Source organism: Budorcas taxicolor, chromosome 7 (assembly GCF_023091745.1).
Source record: "Budorcas taxicolor isolate Tak-1 chromosome 7, Takin1.1, whole genome shotgun sequence".
Classification (NCBI taxonomy): Eukaryota; Metazoa; Chordata; class Mammalia; order Artiodactyla; family Bovidae; genus Budorcas; species Budorcas taxicolor.
The window spans coordinates 7,443,662-7,462,651 of record NC_068916.1 but is presented as its reverse complement, the minus strand read 5'-3'; the positions used below and the strand labels follow the sequence as shown (position 1 = coordinate 7,462,651).

General features: G+C 51.1%; 2 protein-coding genes across 5 annotated transcripts in view; both read left to right on the top strand.

Moving 5' to 3' along the window:
- Positions 1 to 1,784, top strand: part of SLC27A1 (solute carrier family 27 member 1) — a 39,565-nt gene extending 37,781 nt beyond the window's left edge. For all 4 annotated transcript variants that reach the window (XM_052643413.1, XM_052643412.1, XM_052643414.1 and 1 more), the window contains one exon: positions 380 to 1,784. In XM_052643413.1, coding sequence (XP_052499373.1) covers positions 380 to 537 — 158 coding nt within the window. In that variant the 3' untranslated portion in view covers positions 538 to 1,784. The remainder of the gene's footprint in view (positions 1 to 379) is intronic.
- Positions 1,785 to 7,824: 6,040 nt separating this feature from the next.
- PGLS (6-phosphogluconolactonase) lies at positions 7,825 to 17,005 on the top strand. The gene is made up of 5 exons (XM_052643688.1): positions 7,825 to 8,176; positions 12,089 to 12,196; positions 12,661 to 12,762; positions 13,051 to 13,191; positions 15,324 to 17,005. Exons 1-5 carry the CDS (start codon positions 7,889 to 7,891, stop codon positions 15,459 to 15,461), a joined length of 777 nt encoding a protein of 258 aa, XP_052499648.1. The 5' UTR covers positions 7,825 to 7,888; the 3' UTR covers positions 15,462 to 17,005.
- The last annotated feature ends 1,985 nt before the right edge of the window (positions 17,006 to 18,990 follow it).

Genomic DNA, 18,990 nt, shown 5'->3' with positions numbered 1-18,990 from the left:
GGGGGTTGAATTTGGTCCGTGGGTGGATCATGGGCCTATAAGTTGCTGACCCCTGACCTCCTGTGTGACCGACCTAGCCCTTTCACCTTCTTGGTCTTGTGTGGGGTGGACATGTGACAGGCAGGGAGTATACATGGAGTTTTGGGTCACACGGGGGGTGGTCAGGGAGGCCTCCCTGGTGGAGGGAGCATGAAGCTGAGATCCAAAGGCCAAGGAGGAATCAGGCGGGCAAAATGGGGAAGAATGCTTCTGGCAGAGGGGACAGCCCATTCAGAGGCCTGGAGGTGCCGGAAAGAATAGTGAGCTGGGGCGTGGTGGGGTTCCTGGCAGCCCCCTGCCAAGTTCCCACCCCGCCCCTACTTCCGCCCCGTCCCCACAGGCACCTTCAAGATTCAGAAGACCCGGCTGCAGCACGAGGGCTTCGACCCACGCCAGACCTCGGACCGGCTCTTCTTCTTGGACCTGAAGCAAGGCCACTACCTGCCTCTGGATCAGGGTGTCTACACCCGCATCTGCTCAGGCGCCTTCGCCCTCTGACACTCCTGTGTCGGCCCAAGACTCCACACCAGGCCCAGCGAGCAAGGCGGGCTGGAGCCAGACGGACAGCCCTGGTCTCTCCTGGGGCAGAGAAGCCGGATCTCAGGAGGAGCCCTTGTTTCCCGGCTTCCTCCTCCTCCTCTCCACCAGCTGGCTGCCCCCGCCTGTCTTCCACTCCCGTGTCTGTGTGTCTGTCTGTGCTCCCTGCTTCTGGGCCTCCCCGCTGTCCCTAACTGTGCTCCCCTCTTCCTCCATCTCTCCTCTCCTGCCCACTTCCTGCCAAAAGTAGAACAGACGTTTCTGGGAGCTGCAGTCTGTGTGGGGGCCCACAGCTGTCCTGGGGGCCTCTGCGGGTCCTCCCTCGGAGGGTGGTAAACCCAGAGTGGGGCCGCTCCGCCTCCCTCTCAGCTGTGCCTTATTAACAAACCCCACCCAGCCCAGCCCTCCCTAGGCTGCTGGATGCCAGGACATTGTAGCCCTGTGGGAGTTCCAGGCAGCCCCTCTGCCTTCCTTGCTGAATGAGGAGCTAGGGATGGTCTGTCTGGACAACCTGGGTTCAAGGGGGCCTCGGCCCGGGGCCCTTCAGGTCAGCAGGGAATCTGCCCAGCTGGGCCAATTGCCTTTTGCACTTCCTGTCCCTGGTGGCTCTCGCTTCTCTTGCCTGCCTTTCCTGATGCCCCAGAAACTTCTGGAACTGACTGTGACCACTTGGATGTTGCTCCTGCCCAGTTGTCACCATGGAGCTCCTGCTGGAGGGGACCTGAAGATGGCCCTGCGTGGCTGCTTGGCCCACTGCTCAGATGCTTACACTGGAGGAGGCCTCTTGGGGACCCCACCTGCTGTGGCTGCTGGCAGGACCCAGGGGAATGGCAGCAGTGGATTTGGGGGAGTTGCCAGGTCAGGGGTGGCCTCTGAGATGCCCTCAGGGGTTCCTGCCCCATTGACTGTTCCCCTGACCTTGCTAGTGACAACTTGGACCCTTGGTTGGTGACATCCCAAGACCACCCCGCCAGGACAGCCCGGACCTTCCCATCAGCTTCATCAGTGGCTCATCCCAGACACCCATCGGTGGGCCTGGCCACCCAGACTGCTCCCTGTCCCTCCCTCTGGCAGCACCGTCCGGCAGCTAGAACAGCAAGGCCAGTAGCAAATGACCCCGTGCTGTTTTGCGTGGGCCTTTTCAAGCACTGAGGTTTTGTTTCCTCGTTGAGTTTAAGAAATAAACCTGCAGAGCGTCTGGTGCCTGATAGGAGCTCAGTCACTCACCTTTTGTCCCCATGTGGCCCAGAACCCTGTGAGTTTCAGAGAGCAGGCCCCTCCCAGGGAACACATGGTTAGTCGCCAGACACGGGCAAAACACACTCGGCCTTTACTGACAGCCCCTGTTGCCTCTTCTCCAGGCTGCAAGGTCCAGGGTCTGGGGACTGGGTAGGGGGTGGAGGGGCCACGGGTTAGAGTTCTTACCACCTCCCTACAGCCTCTGGGTTCTGGCAGGTGCACAGGATGGCCAGGGACAGATGGTATGTCTCGGCAGGTCTGGCCGCCTCTCTCTGGGGGGCCAGCATGTGTGGCTGTAGCTCTGAGTGAGAGCCACCAGGCCTGCGAGGGTAACTGTCTGAGCTGGGATTTGAACCCAGGACATTGAGCTCCAGAGTTCATCTTCTCAGCTTCCTCCTCCAGAATTACAATGTCTGTCTTATCTTGTCTCCAAAGGAGAGAGGAAGAAAATCTTATGAAAATTGCTAGGTGCTAGGTGGGGGCACCCAGGGGGTGACTCTGGGGATGGATGGGGGTTGGATGAGTCCTGGACCAGCCTAAGAATGGATGAACTATTGTTGTGGGGTGCTGGTCCTTCACTGCCCACAGTGCAAGGAAGGTGATGCCAGGTAGAGCCTTTGAGATGCCCAGTGAAGGTGAGAAAGATATGTCGTGGTGGGGATGGAGGCCCCTGGTGTGCTGATAAGCAAGTGCATTCCAGGTAACATCCCTTCAGACATCCGACCACCTCCAAAGGTGTCATCATGGTCCCTGTTGAACAAATGAGGAAACTGAAGACACAGGGAGGGGAATGAAGTTATTGTCAGGGGCTCTGGCGAGGAAGTGGTCTAGTGGGGACCTTTCTCATTGCAGTCAGTCACTCTAGCTGCAACAATGTAAGAGGTTCTCTCCAGACCAGCAAGGAAATAATCCCGATGACTCTTCCGTTCCAGCTCTGTGTGTGTTTGCTCTTAAAGATTAATAGATTTTATTTATTACAGCAGTTTGAGGTTTACAGAAAAATGAGCAGAAAGTACAGAATTCTCTTATGCCCTTTGACCGCTGTTTCCACTAGAATTAACATCTGACATTCGTGGGTTACATTTGTTACACCTGATGAGTTAATGTTGATACATTATTATTAAGCCAAGTCCACAGTTTACATTAGGGTTCCACTCTAATGGATTGTACATTCTATGGGTTTCAACAAATACATAATGGCTTGCAACCACCCTTAAGAGTATCACAAAGAATAGTTTCTCTTGCTCTAAAAATCCTATGTTCCATCTCTCATCACTCCTATCCCAACCTGAGGCAACCACTGTTCTTTTTACTGTCTCCCTAGTTTTTTTTTCCAGACTCATGGATGGATTTGGACTCAAACTGGGTGTCATCTTTTCAGAGTGACTTCTTTCATCAGAGGTTCCTCTATGCCTCCTTGTGGCTTGATAGATGTTTTCTTTTTTTTTTTTCCCCATACCAAATTAGAAGCTCCATGACTTGCCCCTGGGGACCCTCAGTAAATCATGAAGAGAGGTGGGAGCTGATGGTGCTCCGCCACGAGCTGCTCCTTTCTGGATGGGCCCTGGAAGAATGTGCACAGAGAGGACGCCTGTACCTGTGGGAAGAGAAACGGCCCAGCCTGGTGTTGGCACGTGTGCTGTGAGAGGCAGGGGCTGAGCCGTGCACAAGGGACCAGGAAGCAGCAGCAGCTGCTCAAGAGGGCATATGGAAGAGGAGAGTTCACGCCAAGAGCTTCCCGAGGAGGGGGCTGCAGGCTGGGTCCCTGCCCCACTCTCCTGGCGTCCCCATCACTTCAGGGGAGAGTCCAGGCTCTCTGGCTAGCACTGCTGTCTTGCAGGCTGCTTCCCTTGTACCATGGATAATTGTTTCCAGCCTGTGTCTGGCTTCAACGCCTTCATTCCGATTGTTCCTTGTGCCCAAATCACTATCTTTAATTGAGCTAATTATTTAGACCATAAATTCACCCTTTTAAATATTGCAACATAGCGGCTTTTAGTATATTCACAAGGTTATGCAAGCATCCCCTATGTCTAATTCCAGAACATTTTAATCACCCAAAAACCCTCATATCCATTGTCCTCAACCTCTGGCAACTACTACTTTCTGTCTCTATGGATTTATCTATTCTGGACACTTCACAGAAATGGAATCACACAATCTGTGGCCTATGGTGTCTGACTTATTTCTCTCAGCATGTTTTTAGACTCATCCAAGCTGTAGCTCATTCCTTTTTATAGCCAAACAATATACCATTGTATGGGTTCAGTTCAGTTCAGTCGCTCAGTCGTGTCCGACTCTTTGCGACCCCATGAGTTGCAGCACGCCAGGCCTCCCTGTCCATCATCAACTCCCGGAGTTAACTCAAACTCACGTCCCTTGAGTCGGTGATGCCATCCAGCCATCTCATCCTCTGTCATCCCCTTCTCCTCCTGCCCCCAACCCCTCCCAGCATCAGAGTCTTTTCCAATGAGTCAACTCTTCGTATGAGGTGGCCAAAGTACTGGAGTTTCAGCTTTAGCATCAGTCCTTCCAAAGAACACCCAGGACTGATCTCCTTCAGAATGGACTGGTTGGATCTCCTTGCAGTCCAAGGGACTCTCAAGAGTCTTCTCCAACACCACAGTTCAAAAGCATCTATTTTTTTTAACCACCAGTTGATGGATGTTGATTTATTTCCTTTTGGGGGGTGTGCTATTGTGAGTAATGCTGCTGTGGTCATTTGTGTAAAAGTTTTTGTGTGAACATATGTCCTGAGTTCTCGGGTGTAAACCTAGGTGTGGAAATGCTAGGTCACATGGTAACTATGTTTAACCTTTTGAGGAACTGCCAGACTGTTTTCCACAGTGACTGTATCACTTTATATTCCCCCCAACAGCAGTGTGTGAGTTCCAGTTCCCCATATCCTTGTCAGCACTTCTTTTCTTTTTCTTGTTTTGGCTGCACCGCTAGGCATGCAGGATCTTCGTTCCCCAACAAACGGTCAAAATTGCGCCCCCTGCAGTGCAATCTTGGAGTCTTAACCACTGGACTGCCAGGGAAGTTCTGTCTTTTTTACTGTGATCATTTTGGTGGGTATCCAGTGGTATCTCCTTATAGTTTTGATTTGCATTTCTTGAGGGCTAATAAGCAGAACATCTTTTCATGTGTTTGTTGTTGTCTAGCTGCTAAGTCCTGTCTGACTCTTTGCCACCCCATGGACTGTAGCCCACCAGGATCCATGGAATTCTCCAAGCAAGAATACTGGAGTGGGTTACCATTTCCTTCTCCAGAGGGATCTTCCCAATCCAGGGATCGAACCTGCATCTCCTGCATTGGTAAGCAGTTTCTTTACCACTGAGCCACCTGGGAAGCCGTCTGTATACCTCCTTTGAAAAGAAATGTCATTCAGATCCTTTGCCCAGTTTTTAACTGGGTTGTCTGTTTAGAGTTGGAAGAGTTCTTAATATAATTCTGTATACTAAATCCTTGTAAGATATGGTTTGCAAATTTCTCCCATCCTGTGGATTGTCTTTTCACTCTTTTGGTAGTATCCTTTGAAACATATTTTTCATTTTGATGAAGCCCGGTTTTTCTTTTTTCTGGCCACACTAGGCAGCATTTGGGAACTGAGTTCTCCAACCAGGGACTGAGCCTGTGCCCCCTGCACTGGGAGCATGGAGCCTTAGCTGCTAGACTGCCACGGAAGCCCCACTCTTGCTTTTGGAATCATTTTCTAACCCAAGCTCATAAAGATTGATGCATCTGTTTTCCAAGAATGTTTTCATTTTAGCCCTGACATTTAAACTTTTGTATACGGTTTGAGGTAGGGATCTGTATTAGTTTTCTAGTGCTGAGGTGACAAACACTGCAAACTTGGTGGCTTAACGCCAGTTATTTTACAGTTCTGAATGTGAGAAGTCAGAACTGGATCTTACTTGGCTAAAATCAAGGTTTGGCAGGGCTGCATTGCTTCTGGAGTTTCTGAGACAATCCACTTCCTTGCCTCTTCCAGCATTTAGAAACTGCCCACATTCCTTGACTCATGGCCTCTTCCTCCATCTTCAAAGCCATCAGCAGTGGGTTGGGTCTTTTTCATGCTCCTCCTCCTCCTCCCATTTTCCGTGACCCTTGTGATGATATTGTGCTCATTCATGTAACCTAATTCAATCTGCAATCTTCATTTCCCCCTGCCAAGTAACCTAACAAATTCAGATTTAGGGAACTAGGGTGTGGACACCATTGGGGGACTATTTTTCTGCCTACTACAGGGTTCACTTTCATTCTTTTGCATGTGACTGTCTAATTTTCTCAGCACCAGTTGTTGAAAAGACTATTCTTTTCGAACTGAATGCTTCTGGCACCCTTGTTGAAGAGTCACTGATCACAAATATATGGTTTGTTGTTCTAGCTCAGTTCTATTCCATTGATATATGTCTATTGTATGTCAATACCACAGTTTGATTACTATAGCTTTGTAGTAAATTTGAAATCAAGAAGTGTGAGTCCTCCAATTTAGTTCTTCAAGACTGGTTGGCTATTTGGGGACCCCTGCAATTCCTCATGAATTTTAGGATCAGTTTGTTGATATCTAAGAAAAGGCTCTCAGAATTTTGAAAGGGATTACATCGTGTCTATAGACCAATTTGGGGATTGTTGCTATCTTAACGGCTTTCCCATGTGGCTCAGTGGTAAAGAAAGTGCCTGCCCACGCAGAAGACACAGGGGTCACGGCTTTGATCCCTGGGTTGGGAAGATTTCCTGGAGGAGGAAATGGTAACCCACTCCAGTATTCCTGCCTGGAAAATCCCATGGACCGAGGAGCCTGGCGGGCTACAGTCCACGGGGTCAGACACAACTGAACACAAGCACACGTGTTATCTTCACAATATGAAGTTTTCCAATCCATGAATATAGGATGTTTTCCCATTTATTAAGATCACATTTTAAGTTACTCTTCGGCAAAGCTTTATAGTTCTCAGCGCATAAGTCTTGCACCTCTTTTGCTGAAATTATTAAGTATTTTATTCTCTTTGCTGCTATTATAAATGGAACTGTTTTCTTAATTTGCTACTTCTTTGAAAGATGCACTGCCTATGCAAATCTCACTGCACTTACGACACTATCCTAAACTCTCAGGTTCTGAGGTGGTCCAGCTGCCCTGACCTACCAGACCTCCTGCCCCTTCCAATCCTCCCTGCTCATGTTATTCCCTGAATATTCTATCTTATCGGGCTTCCCTCATGGCTCAGTCGGTAAAGAATCTGCCTGCCTGGAATGCAGGGGAACCCGGTTCGATTCCTGGCTCAGGAAGATCCCCTGGAGAAGAAAATAACAACCCACTCCAGTATTCTTGCCTGGAGAATCCCATGAACAGAGGAGCCTGGCAGCTTTGTCTCCATGCCGGCCCGCGAGCTGCCCTCTGCCGCCGCCCCCGCTGGCCTCGCGCGCTGGACGCTGGGCTTCTGCGACTGTAAACCACCACCATTCTATCATATCAGCCAAGGCCCACTAGTCTCAGTCTGGGAGCTTCTCCAGGCAAGACCCACGGGGGAGGAGATCTCCACAGAAACGTACAGGAGAAATTCAACACAGCTCCTACACCGTGCCACAGTTCAGGTGGGTTGAGAGGACTCTGAACAAACCAAATACACTGGTCCTTATCAAGTATATACTTTAAAATACCGAATTATACTTTAATTAAAGAGAGAAACAACAGATACCAACAAGATAAACGTGCTAGTTCAGAAATTTCAAAGTCCACCAAAATCCCCGCCCTCCAAGAAATCGGCTCCCTCCAACCCCACCCCAGGGCCCCCTCATTGCGAGCCTCGAAGCTCTGAGCTCCGGTCTCTAGCCCCGCCCTGACATCGGGTAGTAGAGCTCAGCTGCACCTACTCTGCCTGCTCCAGCCCAGGAAAAAGCTCCATGATCAGGCAAAAAAAAAAAACCAGTGAGCGCATCCGGGCTCACCGCCCGGCCCCTCTGGGACGTCATCCGTGGGTCTGCGCATGTGCTGCAGGCACCTGGGTAGGCGTTCACGCAGGCGCACTCGTGGCCGCCGGGAGGGCTTCCTCCTGCCACCGCCATCGCCATGGCCGCGCCGGCCCCCCGCCTCATCTCTGTCTTCTCGAGCCCGCAGGAGCTGGGTGCCTCGCTGGCGCAACTGGTAGTGCAGCAGGCAGCAAGCTGCCTGGCGGATGCCGGCGCCCGCTTCACGCTCGGCTTGTCCGGCGGCAGCCTTGTCTCCATGCTGGCCCGCGAGCTGCCCGCTGCCGCCGCCCCCGCTGGACCCGCTAGCCTCGCGCGCTGGACGCTGGGCTTCTGCGACGAGCGCCTCGTGCCCTTCGAGCACGCCGAGAGCACGTACGGCCTCTACCGGGTGAGAGCTACGGGGGCCGCCGGGGGTCACGCCGAGAGGGCCGCGCTCATCGCCTGGACCCGGCTACGGAGGCCACCGGGGGTCATTTCGAAAAGGCCGCGCCCACCGCCTGAACCAGGCGACGAGAGTTATGCAGGGTAGCACCGTGCCCTCTGCCTGGACTGCAGCTGGGAATGGTCTGCTGGGTGCCCTGAGGTTCCATCAGGGGTGCACCTCCACTGCCACCCGGGTGGACCGGTGATGCATTTTGTGTGTGTGTGCTCTGTCGCTAAGTCGTGTACGATTCAGGTGGCCAGGTAGAGGGCATGACATGAGCAAAGGCATAGAGGCGAAACGGAGTGGTCCATTCCAGGGACTTCGAGAAGCTCAGGCGCTGCAGGCTAGTAAGTGCAGAGGCCGAGTTAGGAAAGAGCCAGGTAGGCGGGATCTGGTGTGGAAACTGGGCCTCGGAGAGTTCTCTTTGATCTCCACTCTGCTTGTGGCGCTGACAACTCCGTGGCTGGTTATCTTTGTCCTGGGGCCCCAGACTCCTATAGAATCAGGGCAACTACCCACCCCCATTTTATAAGAAGGGAGACTGAGGCCTGGAGAAGCTATGGTCTGAGCTGCCCTCCACCCCCCCGCATCTGAGTCAACTCTTCCTGCTGTGGATGGAGAAGGAAAACCCACCCAGGGAAGTGTGGGAGGGGTGGATTTGGCCAGAAGCCTCAGGTTGCTCAGGTCCTGGGTGTGTTGAGTTCTCTTCGCAAAGAAGCTTGAGCTGGGTTTTTTTGTTTGTTTGGTAATAAGGAAGGTTTACTGATTACCTGGGCTTTATTCACATCATCTCATGAAACCCCACAAGCGCCTGTGAGGCGGGGACTGTTAGTACCTGCATTTCATGGATGGAGAAACTGAAGCCAGACAAGGAGAGTCACCTAGTGGCCAGGGAGGGAGCTGGGGTATGAACCTGCCTGGCGGAACCCCCCAGAGAGCACCCGGGACACATTTCAGGGGCAGGGGCCACTCTCAAGTCTGCTGTCCTGCGTGTCTTCCCCTAGAGCTTAATTTAAAAGTGACCTCTTGCTTCTTTTTTACTTTGCCAGACTTTGAAAGACTTTTTAAATTTTTTTTTATTTTTAAAGATTTTTTTGGGGGGTGGGGCAGAGATGTGAACCATTTTAAAAGTCTTCATTGAATTTGTTACAGTATTGCTTCTCTTTTATGTTTTGGTTTTTTGGCGGTAAGGCATGTGTGATCTTAGCTCCCTGACCAGGGACGGAACCCATATCCCCTGCGTTGGAAGAGGAAGTCTTAACCACTGGACCATCAGGGAAGTCCCTGAAAGATTTTTAATTAGGAAAGCCATACTTTCTCAAGTAACAGAATCCTAACAAAACAGTCAAAGAGAAAGTTGCAAGGATATTCAGTGTGTGTGTGTGTCCTTGTCCTTGTATCCAGCACTAGGGACAGTTCCCTCGTAGGGCTCACAGTGGGGTGGGGCACCAACACTCAGGGCAATAAGAGTGGAAATCCGCTCATAGCCGCGTGTAATGCAGTTTGGACAGAAGATAATAGTGTGAGCCCCGGTAGTCCAGTGGCTAAGACTCCACGCTCCCAGTGCAGGGGGCTGGGTTTGCTCCCTGGTCAGGGAACTTAGATCCTGCATGCTACAATGAAGATCAGAGATCCCAAGTGCTGCAGTTAAGACCCAGTCCAGCCCAATAAATATTTTTTAAAAACAGTGTGAGATGATAAGACGTGCCAGGGGAGAAGGGAGAGCATCCTTCAGCCAGGGCAGTGGGGCGCTCTGAGGAGGTGACATTTGGGCCGCGACCAGGAAGATAAGAGGAGCTGGCCACAGGTGAGCTGGGGCAGAAGGCACAGCAGAGGCAAGTGCTCTGCGGTGGGAACCTATGTGGGGCGAGGATTTGCTCCTGCCAGTTTGCCCCGGAAGGGAATCATAATAGTTTCCTGGGGCTGTGGTAGCAAAGTACTAACCAGTGGGTAGCTTAAAACAACAGGCATCGATTCACAGTTCTGGAGGCCAGAAGTTCAAAATCAAGGTGTCAGCAGTCCCATGCTCCCTCCAAAGGCTCTCAGAGAGGAGGCTTCCTTGCCTCTTGCGGCTTCTGGGGGTTCCAGGTGTTTCTTGGCTTGTGGCCACATCACTGCAGTCTCTGCCTCTGTTTCTGCATCACTTGTTCATCCGATTCTCTGTGTCCTCCTCTTGTAAGGACACAAGTCTTTGAATTTAGGGCCTGTCCTAATGCCCTGTGACCTCATCTACGCTAATGACAACTGCAAAGGCCCTCTTTCTAAATAAGGCCACATTCTTTTTTTTTAATTAACTAGTTAATTATTTTTGGCTGTGCTAGGTCTCTGTTGCTGCAAGAGCTTTTGCAATGGGCTTTTCTCTAGTTGTGCCGAGCGGGGACCACTCTAGTCGCAGTGTGCGGGCTTCTCATTGTGGTGGCTTCTCTTGTTGCCGAGTTCGGGCTTCAGTAGTTGTGGCTCCTAGGCTCTAAAGCACAGGCTCAGTTGCCCTGGGGCACGTGGGATCACCCCAGATTAGAGATCAAAGCCGTGTCTCCTGCGTTGGCAGGCGGATTCTTTACCACTGAGCCACCGGGGAAGTCCACATTCTGAGACTCCAGGTGGCCGTGAATATGGGGGCGGGGTCACTAAGCAGCCTGGTACAGGGATGCAGAGGCGTTCCTCTCCTGAAGGATGGACCCCGGGCAGTTAGGCTCACCCTGTACCATGGGCCCACCTTCCGGGGGATGGTTTCTCAGCACCTGCAAAGTGTTTAGAGAGAACCCACCCAATCCAGTTCTAGGAAACCTGCCAAACCGATGTCTAGCCTGAGGAGGAGGAAATGGCTCTGAGCCTCTAGGGGGAGGGCAGCTATGAAGGGGACTCAGGTGACAGAAATAGGGTGCCTGTATTCCCCCCTGACTTCACTCAGCATGATCCCCAAGGGTGTGTGTAGATAGGGACCTTGGGCAGAGCTGGTCTTTCCCACGATGGATCTGTCTGATCGTGCTCCTCCCCAGCTCACACACCCTCCTTGGCTCCCTGTTACGCTCAACACAGAGCCTGCACTCCGCAGGCCAGCATTTGGTGGGGAGTCAGCACCATAAGTTCTGGCTGGCCTATCCCATGTCCTTGCTGCCTTCCCCCTCTGCTCCAAACACTATATTTTTGTTGTTTACCTACTTTTACTTTGTGGATCAGCCCGGCATTGACTTGGCTGAGCTAGGCCGTCCCCAAAAGGAGGCACCGAGGTGGGGGTTGCCAGCATCCATCCCAGAGCAGATCAAAGACCATGGGGCTCATCTCTGCAGGAAAGGGCTGGAACCTTCTGCCTTGCAGGACGCCTGACTCCAGGTACTTCTGCATTAAATCCACCGATCATAGGCTGCGGTGCTTGCTATGGGCTGGGCATGCTCACCCTGTAGCGCAACCCAGAAAAGAAATCAGTGCTTACCACAGTTAACATGTCACACCCCCAAGGAGCAGTTGGGGAAGGTGCAGGCAGAGGTAGCTGCTCGGAGGAGGCAGCTCGAGGGATGTATAAGAGTTTCCTAGGCAGATCAAGAGCTGGTGTACCTGCTGAGGCCTGGAGGTCAGCAGGACCTCCTGGAGGGCTGAGAGGGGCTAGGTTTTACCTTGAAGCCCAAAGGACCCTGGGTGTTTAGAAGCAGGATCCTGGTGTGGCCAGACAGGTGCAGGCCAGAGCCAGGAGACCTCCAATCACCAGGGACTTGAAAGACCTCTGGGGGAATGCCACTGGGATCCTCACTCACACAGGAGGTGGGTATAATGACAGTCGTGTCCTAACCTGGAGGATGCAGGTAGTCCCTGGTGTAAGCCCCATGCCCCACTGACTGTATGTTGCTGTTGGTGACACTGTGCGTCTGTCCACTGCAGACCCACCTGCTCTCCAAGCTCCCTATCTTCGACAGCCAGGTGATCACCATCAACCCCGCGTTACCTGTGGAGGAGGCGGCTGAGGACTACGCCAAGAAGCTGAGACAGGTGAGCCCCTTGGAGCTGCTGCAGGGAGACCTCATCCACCCAGTGGGCTCTCCCAGAGTGATGGAGTAAGCCTACTGGTGACACTGAGTGGTCATCACTGGCAGAAGCTCTCCCTGGGGGTGGTCAGTAGACCCAGTCTCACGCTGGGCAGACCCGTTTGAGAATCCCCCTCTCTCTGAGAGGCCACAGCCCTGCTCTGGGGGAACCCCCAAAGGCGGCCTCACTTCTGACACCCTGGCAGTAGGCCTGGGTATTCACGTCTTGGGCACAGCTGCATCCCCAGATTGTCAGGCCATTGAGACAGTGAAGTGTGGAGCCTTGTAGATTAATAGAGTTCCTTATTTTTGCAGGTAAGGAGCCTTGCTTACTGTGTTACAGCAACTTGTTTTTCTGACAACTGTTTCTTTGTGTCCTCTGAGCTCTTCCCTCACAACTTCTTGGGACTGTCTTCTTTCCCCACCCAGGCCTTCCAAGGGGACTCCATCCCGGTTTTTGACCTGCTGATTCTAGGTGTGGGTCCTGATGGCCACACCTGCTCACTCTTCCCAGACCACCCCCTCCTGCAGGTGAGCACACCCACGAAGGCCCTGCTCACGTCTGAGCCCCAACCTCTGCCGTCTGGGGTTGGGAGGTGCCTGCAGCATGGTGTGAGTCAGCCTCAGCCGACAGGCGTGCCCACTGGGGCTTGACCCTTCTGAGCCTCAGTTCACCCATCAAAACAGGGGCCTTCAGTCAAGTACCACAGAATTAGCAGGGTGGGATGGAACGATGGCGGGACGGTGCCTGGCCTGTGTGAGTACTCAGGAAGTCAAATGATGTTTTTCTGTTTCCACCTTGGGCCTCCCTGCCTCCAGGAGCGGGAGAAAATTGTGGCCCCCATCAGTGACTCCCCGAAACCACCTCCGCAGCGCGTGACCCTCACTCTTCCCGTGCTGAATGCAGCTCGAACGGTCATCTTTGTGGCGACAGGAGAAGGCAAGGCAGCTATTCTGAAGGTAACAGTGAGGGCCCCCTTCCCTAGAAGGTTGTAGGTGGAAAATGTGATCCTAGACACTGCTGGGCTGAAAGCACCACATCCCGAGGCATTTTGGTAATTCTTGGGTTGAAGGAGAGATGAAAACTGCAGATACAGGCTAGTTAGGGGTTAAGAATTGTGAATTGAAATTGACAAGATACGGCCAAGACGGCTTAGAGGTAAATTCATAGCACTTAATATGTATGCATATATATTTCATTATTAACTAGAAAACAATTGAAATAAACCAGTCAAGCACTTTAGAATGAGAACAAAGGAAAATAACATAAATTTAAGAAAAGTCAGAGGAAGGAATAGTGAGATTGAAATCACTGAATTGGCTCATATTCTTAAAAACTTAATGGTAAATAGATCCGTAACATAGAGCCATAACACAGACATCGATCCGTAGCATGACAGCTACCCCTGGTGAAACTGGAGGAAAATCGTGTGTAGTAGGAATAAGGAAAAAGGTATAGTTATACATAATATATTAGGAAAGTATAAAATTAATAAATTTCTATTTATAGAAATATTATATATATTTATAATTTATAAATTTATATATTAATAAATTTATATTGGCAAGAATCCTCCTGCCAGGGCAGGAGACATGGGGTTCGATCCCTGATCCAGGAAGATCCCACATGCCACGGGGCAGCTAAGCCCAGGCACCACGACTGCTGAGCCTGTGATCTAGAACCCCCAAGCCGCAACTCCTGAGCCCACGTACTGCAACTGTTGAGGCCCACGTGCCCCAGAGCCCACGCTCCACAGCAAGAGACGCCGCCACAACGGAAGTGGGTGTCCCACAGCTAGAGAGTAGCCCCCACTCGCCACAACTAGAGAAAAAGCCCACGCAGCAGTGTAGACCCACCACAGCCCCAAATAAACAAACAAAACCACATTTAAAAAAAATCATGAAGTGGATATAAAAATAAACAGAAAAATACCTGAATTACCATCACTGAAAAGACCAACAACTATGGAAGAAACTAGACATATTTTTAAAGATAAATAAGCAACAATTCTTCCACCAACTGTTGGGCCCAGATGTCACCATGAGGGTGGCTAATGTTAGGGTTCAGGGTGTAGACTCCAGCAGACCCAGTGGCCCTGCCAGTGATACCCAGCATGCCCTTAGATGGTCACTGAACCCCCCACCGCCCCACCAAGCCTCAACTTTCCCATCTGCAAGGTGCACTAGGAAGGTTCCTCCCCATGGACCTCCTGAGGGTCAGTTATGGCAGTTCCAACTCACAGTCCACTCACAGGAGGCTGCCCTCAGCCTCAGCTTCCCTGACTGTAAAAAGAGGGGTGAGAACAGAGGCAATCCTGCAGGGCTGTGGTCAGAAGTGAACAAGTTAATGATTCAGAGTGCTTGCCGCAGACCCAGCTGGCAGAGAGTACTATTTCCCATGCCTGCTGATCATGAAATCACATTAGGGGGTCAGCCCACCACACCTAGAGGGACCGAATCCTCCTGACAGCTAAGAAGGCTTTTGACCTTTTTGAGCAGTTGGGAGAAAAAGCAAAAGAGAAGGCATATTCTTTGGTGTGTGAAAATGTTACAGAATTCAGATTTCAATGTCCACGAATAAAGATTTGTTGGAACCTGGCCATACCCACTTGGCGACGAGTCTTCTGCTGGTACTTTTCCCCTGTAACAGCAGAGCTGAGTAGTTGCGACAGAGTTGGGCTGTGATCTACAGAGCTGAAATAGTGACTCTCTGGTCTTGGCAGAAAAGGTGTTCTGGAGACTTCCCTGGTGCTCTAGTGGCTAAGACTCCATGCTCCCAATGCAGGGGGCGTGAGTTTGATCCATGGTCAGGGAACTACATCCCGCGTGCTGCAATTAAAGATGCCCAGTGCTGTAGCTAAGACCTGGTACAGTCAAATAAATAGATTTTTTAAATGTGTTAGGAAAAAAAAAGTGTGCTGACCCCACTGTTAAACAGTCACAGATGATAAAAAGGAAGAGACCCCCATCTCTGCTGGTTGCTTGGAGCCAGGACATCTAGGAAGGGTGATCTCAACTTCTGAGGGTTGGAGAGGTCTGAGGGGTGCTGGGGTGCAGGGAGGGGGGCCCACGCTCCTGCCCTCTCCACACAGCGCATTTTGGAGGACAAGGAGGAGAACCCGCTCCCCGCCGCACTGGTCCAGCCCAGCACTGGGAAACTCTGCTGGTTTCTGGACGAGGCAGCAGCCCGACTCCTGACAGTGCCCTTCGAGAAGCATTCCACGTTGTAACCCGTGCTGAGAGGTGCTACTGCTGTGACTGTGTGCAGCCCCGGTGGCCTGGGACCTTCTGGGGCTGGGCCCCACTGCCAGCCCACTCCAGGCTTCATTTTAGAAAAGCCGAGTGGTGCCACTGGAAGCTGAAGGGTCTGGCCACCAGGCCCGCCCAGGGGCTTAGCGCATGGGCTGTGGCTCTGGGTGACTCAGATATTAAAAGGAGCATCTGTTTGAAGTTTCCACTGTCTCGTGGTCCTTGGTGGGTGGTGGGACCATCGGTCTCTAGGTGGCACGCCTGACTTGTAACATTCATCCCAGCCTGTGGAGGGCAGGAATGGGTGTCTGGCATGAGTGTCGTGGGCCTGCCATAGCAAAGTACCACACATCAGGTGTCTTAAAATAAGTGCAGGTCGCTGTCTCACAGTTCACAAGGCCAGAAGCCTGAAACCTCAGTGTCAGGAAGGTTGGATCCTTCCAGAAGCTCTGCAGGCGAGGATGTCCCAGGTCTCTCTCATGTATTCTGGTTGCTGCTGGCAGTTCTTGGCCTTTCCTGGCTTGGTGATGCCTCACTCCAGTGTCTGCCTCTCTTGTCTGGCAGACTCTAAGTGTCTGGCCTTCTCTCTGTGTGTCTTTCCGTACTTGTCCTTTTCTTTTTTTCTTTTGGTTTGTCTTGTTTTTTTTCTTTGGCCATGCTCCTAGGTTTATGAGATCTCAGTTCCCAGACCAAGGATTGAACCTGGGCCCCAACAGGGAAAGCCCAGAATCCTAACCACTAGGCCACCAGGGAACTCACTCCCATCCTCTTCTGATAAGGACCCCTGTCCTTGGGCATAAGGCCGCCCTAAGTCCTAAATTCTTGAGAGTTTGTCTTAAGATCCTTAATTCATTATGTCTGTAAAAATGCTTATTCCAAATAAGATCGCATTCTGGAGTTTCAAGGGTTAGGACATGGACTTAACATTTATTTTTAACTGCATTAAAATAACACATGACATAAAATTTACCCTCTTAACCATGTTTATACAATTCAGTGGTTTCAAATATGTTTGCATTTTTAAGCAGCCGTCACTGCCATCCATCCCCGAAACTCTCTTCATCTTCTAAATCTAAAACTCCGTACTTGGAACCTCCCGGGTGATCAAGTGGCTAAGACTCTGCTCCAGTGCGGGGGGCCCAGGTTCAATCGCTAGTGAGGGAACTAGGTCCCACATGCCACAACTAAGACCCAGTGCAGCCAAATAATTAAATAAAAGTAATAGCTATGTATAAATATGTGTATATATTTATTTAAAAACTGTTTACTTATTAAATGCTCACTTTCTATTCTCTCCTCTCCCCAGCCCTGGCAACCACCATTCTGTTTTCTGTCGTTATGAATTTTTTTGGGGGGGGGGAGGTATAGTTGATTTACAGTGTTGTGTACAGTACATTATTCAGTCACACATACATATACATTTTCTGTATTCTTTTCCACCCATGATTTATCATAGGATATTGACTGTTGTTCTCTGTGCTATACAGTAGGACCTTATTGCTTATCCTCTATGATTTTGACTCCTAAGTGCTTCATATAATTAAAATCATATGGTATTTGTATTAATGTGATGGGCTTATTTCACTCTGCATAGTGTCCTCAGGATTCATCGATGTTGTAGTGTGTGTGACCTTCCTTCCTCTTTAAAATACAGTCATATCACATTTCAGTTATTTATTCATCAGTCGGCAGACACTTGGGTTGCTTCTGTGTTTTGCTATTCTGAATAATGCTGCTGTGAACAAGGGTGGACAGATAGCTCCTCAAGAGCCTACTCTCAGTTCTTTTCAACAGACATCCAGAAGTGGAATTGCTGGGTCATATGCATATGCTAATTCTATTTTTAGTTTTTGGAGGACCCTCCGTATTGTTTTCCATAGCACTTGTATCATTTTTATATTCCCGCCAACAGTACACGAGGATTCCAATTTCTCCACATCCTGGCTCACGCTTGCTTTCTGGTTTCTTGACAGTGGCCTGTAGACATCATCCTTTGGGGGGACACAGTTCAACCCTCTCTACACTCGCTTGGCCGAACTCCCGCTGCAAACCCAAGGCCAGGGTGACTGCTGCAGGCCTGGCCCTGCTGCAGGCCTGCTCAGAACCTTGAGTGCGCCGAGGCACTGCTTCTTTGCCTCAGGGCTACAGCATTTCCCCAGAGTGCTTATGGCCCACCTGGCTCCAGGGACCAGGGCAAGCAGAGTGGGCGAGGGCCGTGGGAACTGAAACCTCAAATCCGAAACCACAGAGAGTGAAGTTCCTTTCAACTTCTTGTCTGGGTTGATCACTCAGATGTGAGAGTGAGGAAGTGGGACCGATTCTGAGCGGAAACCGAGGAAGGTGGAGGAGAGGTTTGGAAGGAAAGCAGCCCAGCCGTGACCTTGGGCAACAGCAGGTGTCATGACCCCTGAAGCCGCAGGCGGAGGCTGAGAAGTGGAGGGAAAGTGATAAGACAGAAAGACCCCGTGTGGAGGGCCCTGCCTGAGGCATGTCACTTCTGTACCCCTCTCCTGGTAGCAGCAGCTGTTCCTGCTCCAGACCTGCCTGTGGCTCCCCTTTGCCTTTATAGTGAGACCCATCCTCACTCGACCCGCAAGCCCCCATGTGGCCCCTGCAATCCCCACCCTCCTACCTAACATCTACTCCCCATTCACTCTCCTCCAGTCCATCCACCTTGTGTTCTTCCTGAAACCAGCCAAGTCCATTACCACCTCAGGGCCTTTGCATGTGTTGAGCCCACTGCTCAGCATTCTTTTTCCTCCAGCTTTTCGCATGGCTTGGCCCTTGTTCCCTTCAGATCTTGGTGCACCATAACCTCCCTGACCCTTCCTTGCGCCTAGCATTTTCTGTTTTTTCCTATTCCATGTTTCTCCCTTATCCATACTGTCTGACAGTTTTGTTGCTGTGCTAACCAATGGTCCACTGGGGCTGGACCGTGTGGTCTCTTTTGCCCAGGTCTGCATCCCCTGCCCAGGGATGGCACTCAGGCTATTATGGAGTGATGTTGAAAACAGAAATTCTGGGGAATTGGTGAAGATTACAGTCAGATGTTCCTGGTTTAAACAAAATGGAGCTTTAGCTTTTCCTCTGGAGGGAGGCCACCCAGAACTGGTGGAGCAATGTCATAAACTCTTTGGGGACTCTGCAACTGACATCATAGTTGTGCCATTGTTATCATGTGAGTTTTACCTCGTGGTCCAGAGTGGCTGCTTATGCTCCAGCCATCACGTCCATGTTGCACCCACTGGAATTTGATGCTCTCTTCATCTGAAATCCTGTGAAAACCCCATCTGATCACATTTCAGTCTGAAATGTTGACCTTCCTTCCTTCCTGTCTGCCTTTCTGTCTTTCCTCCCTCCCTGTCTTCCTTCCGTTGCCAAACACTGAGGGCTGCTTTGTGCCAGGCAGTGAAAAAACAGCTGAAGGGGTAAGGAGACCCAGCTAATTCAACACAGTCCTCTGCTGTAGACAGGTAAAGCAGGATCTGAAGGGACATGTCCTACGTGTCT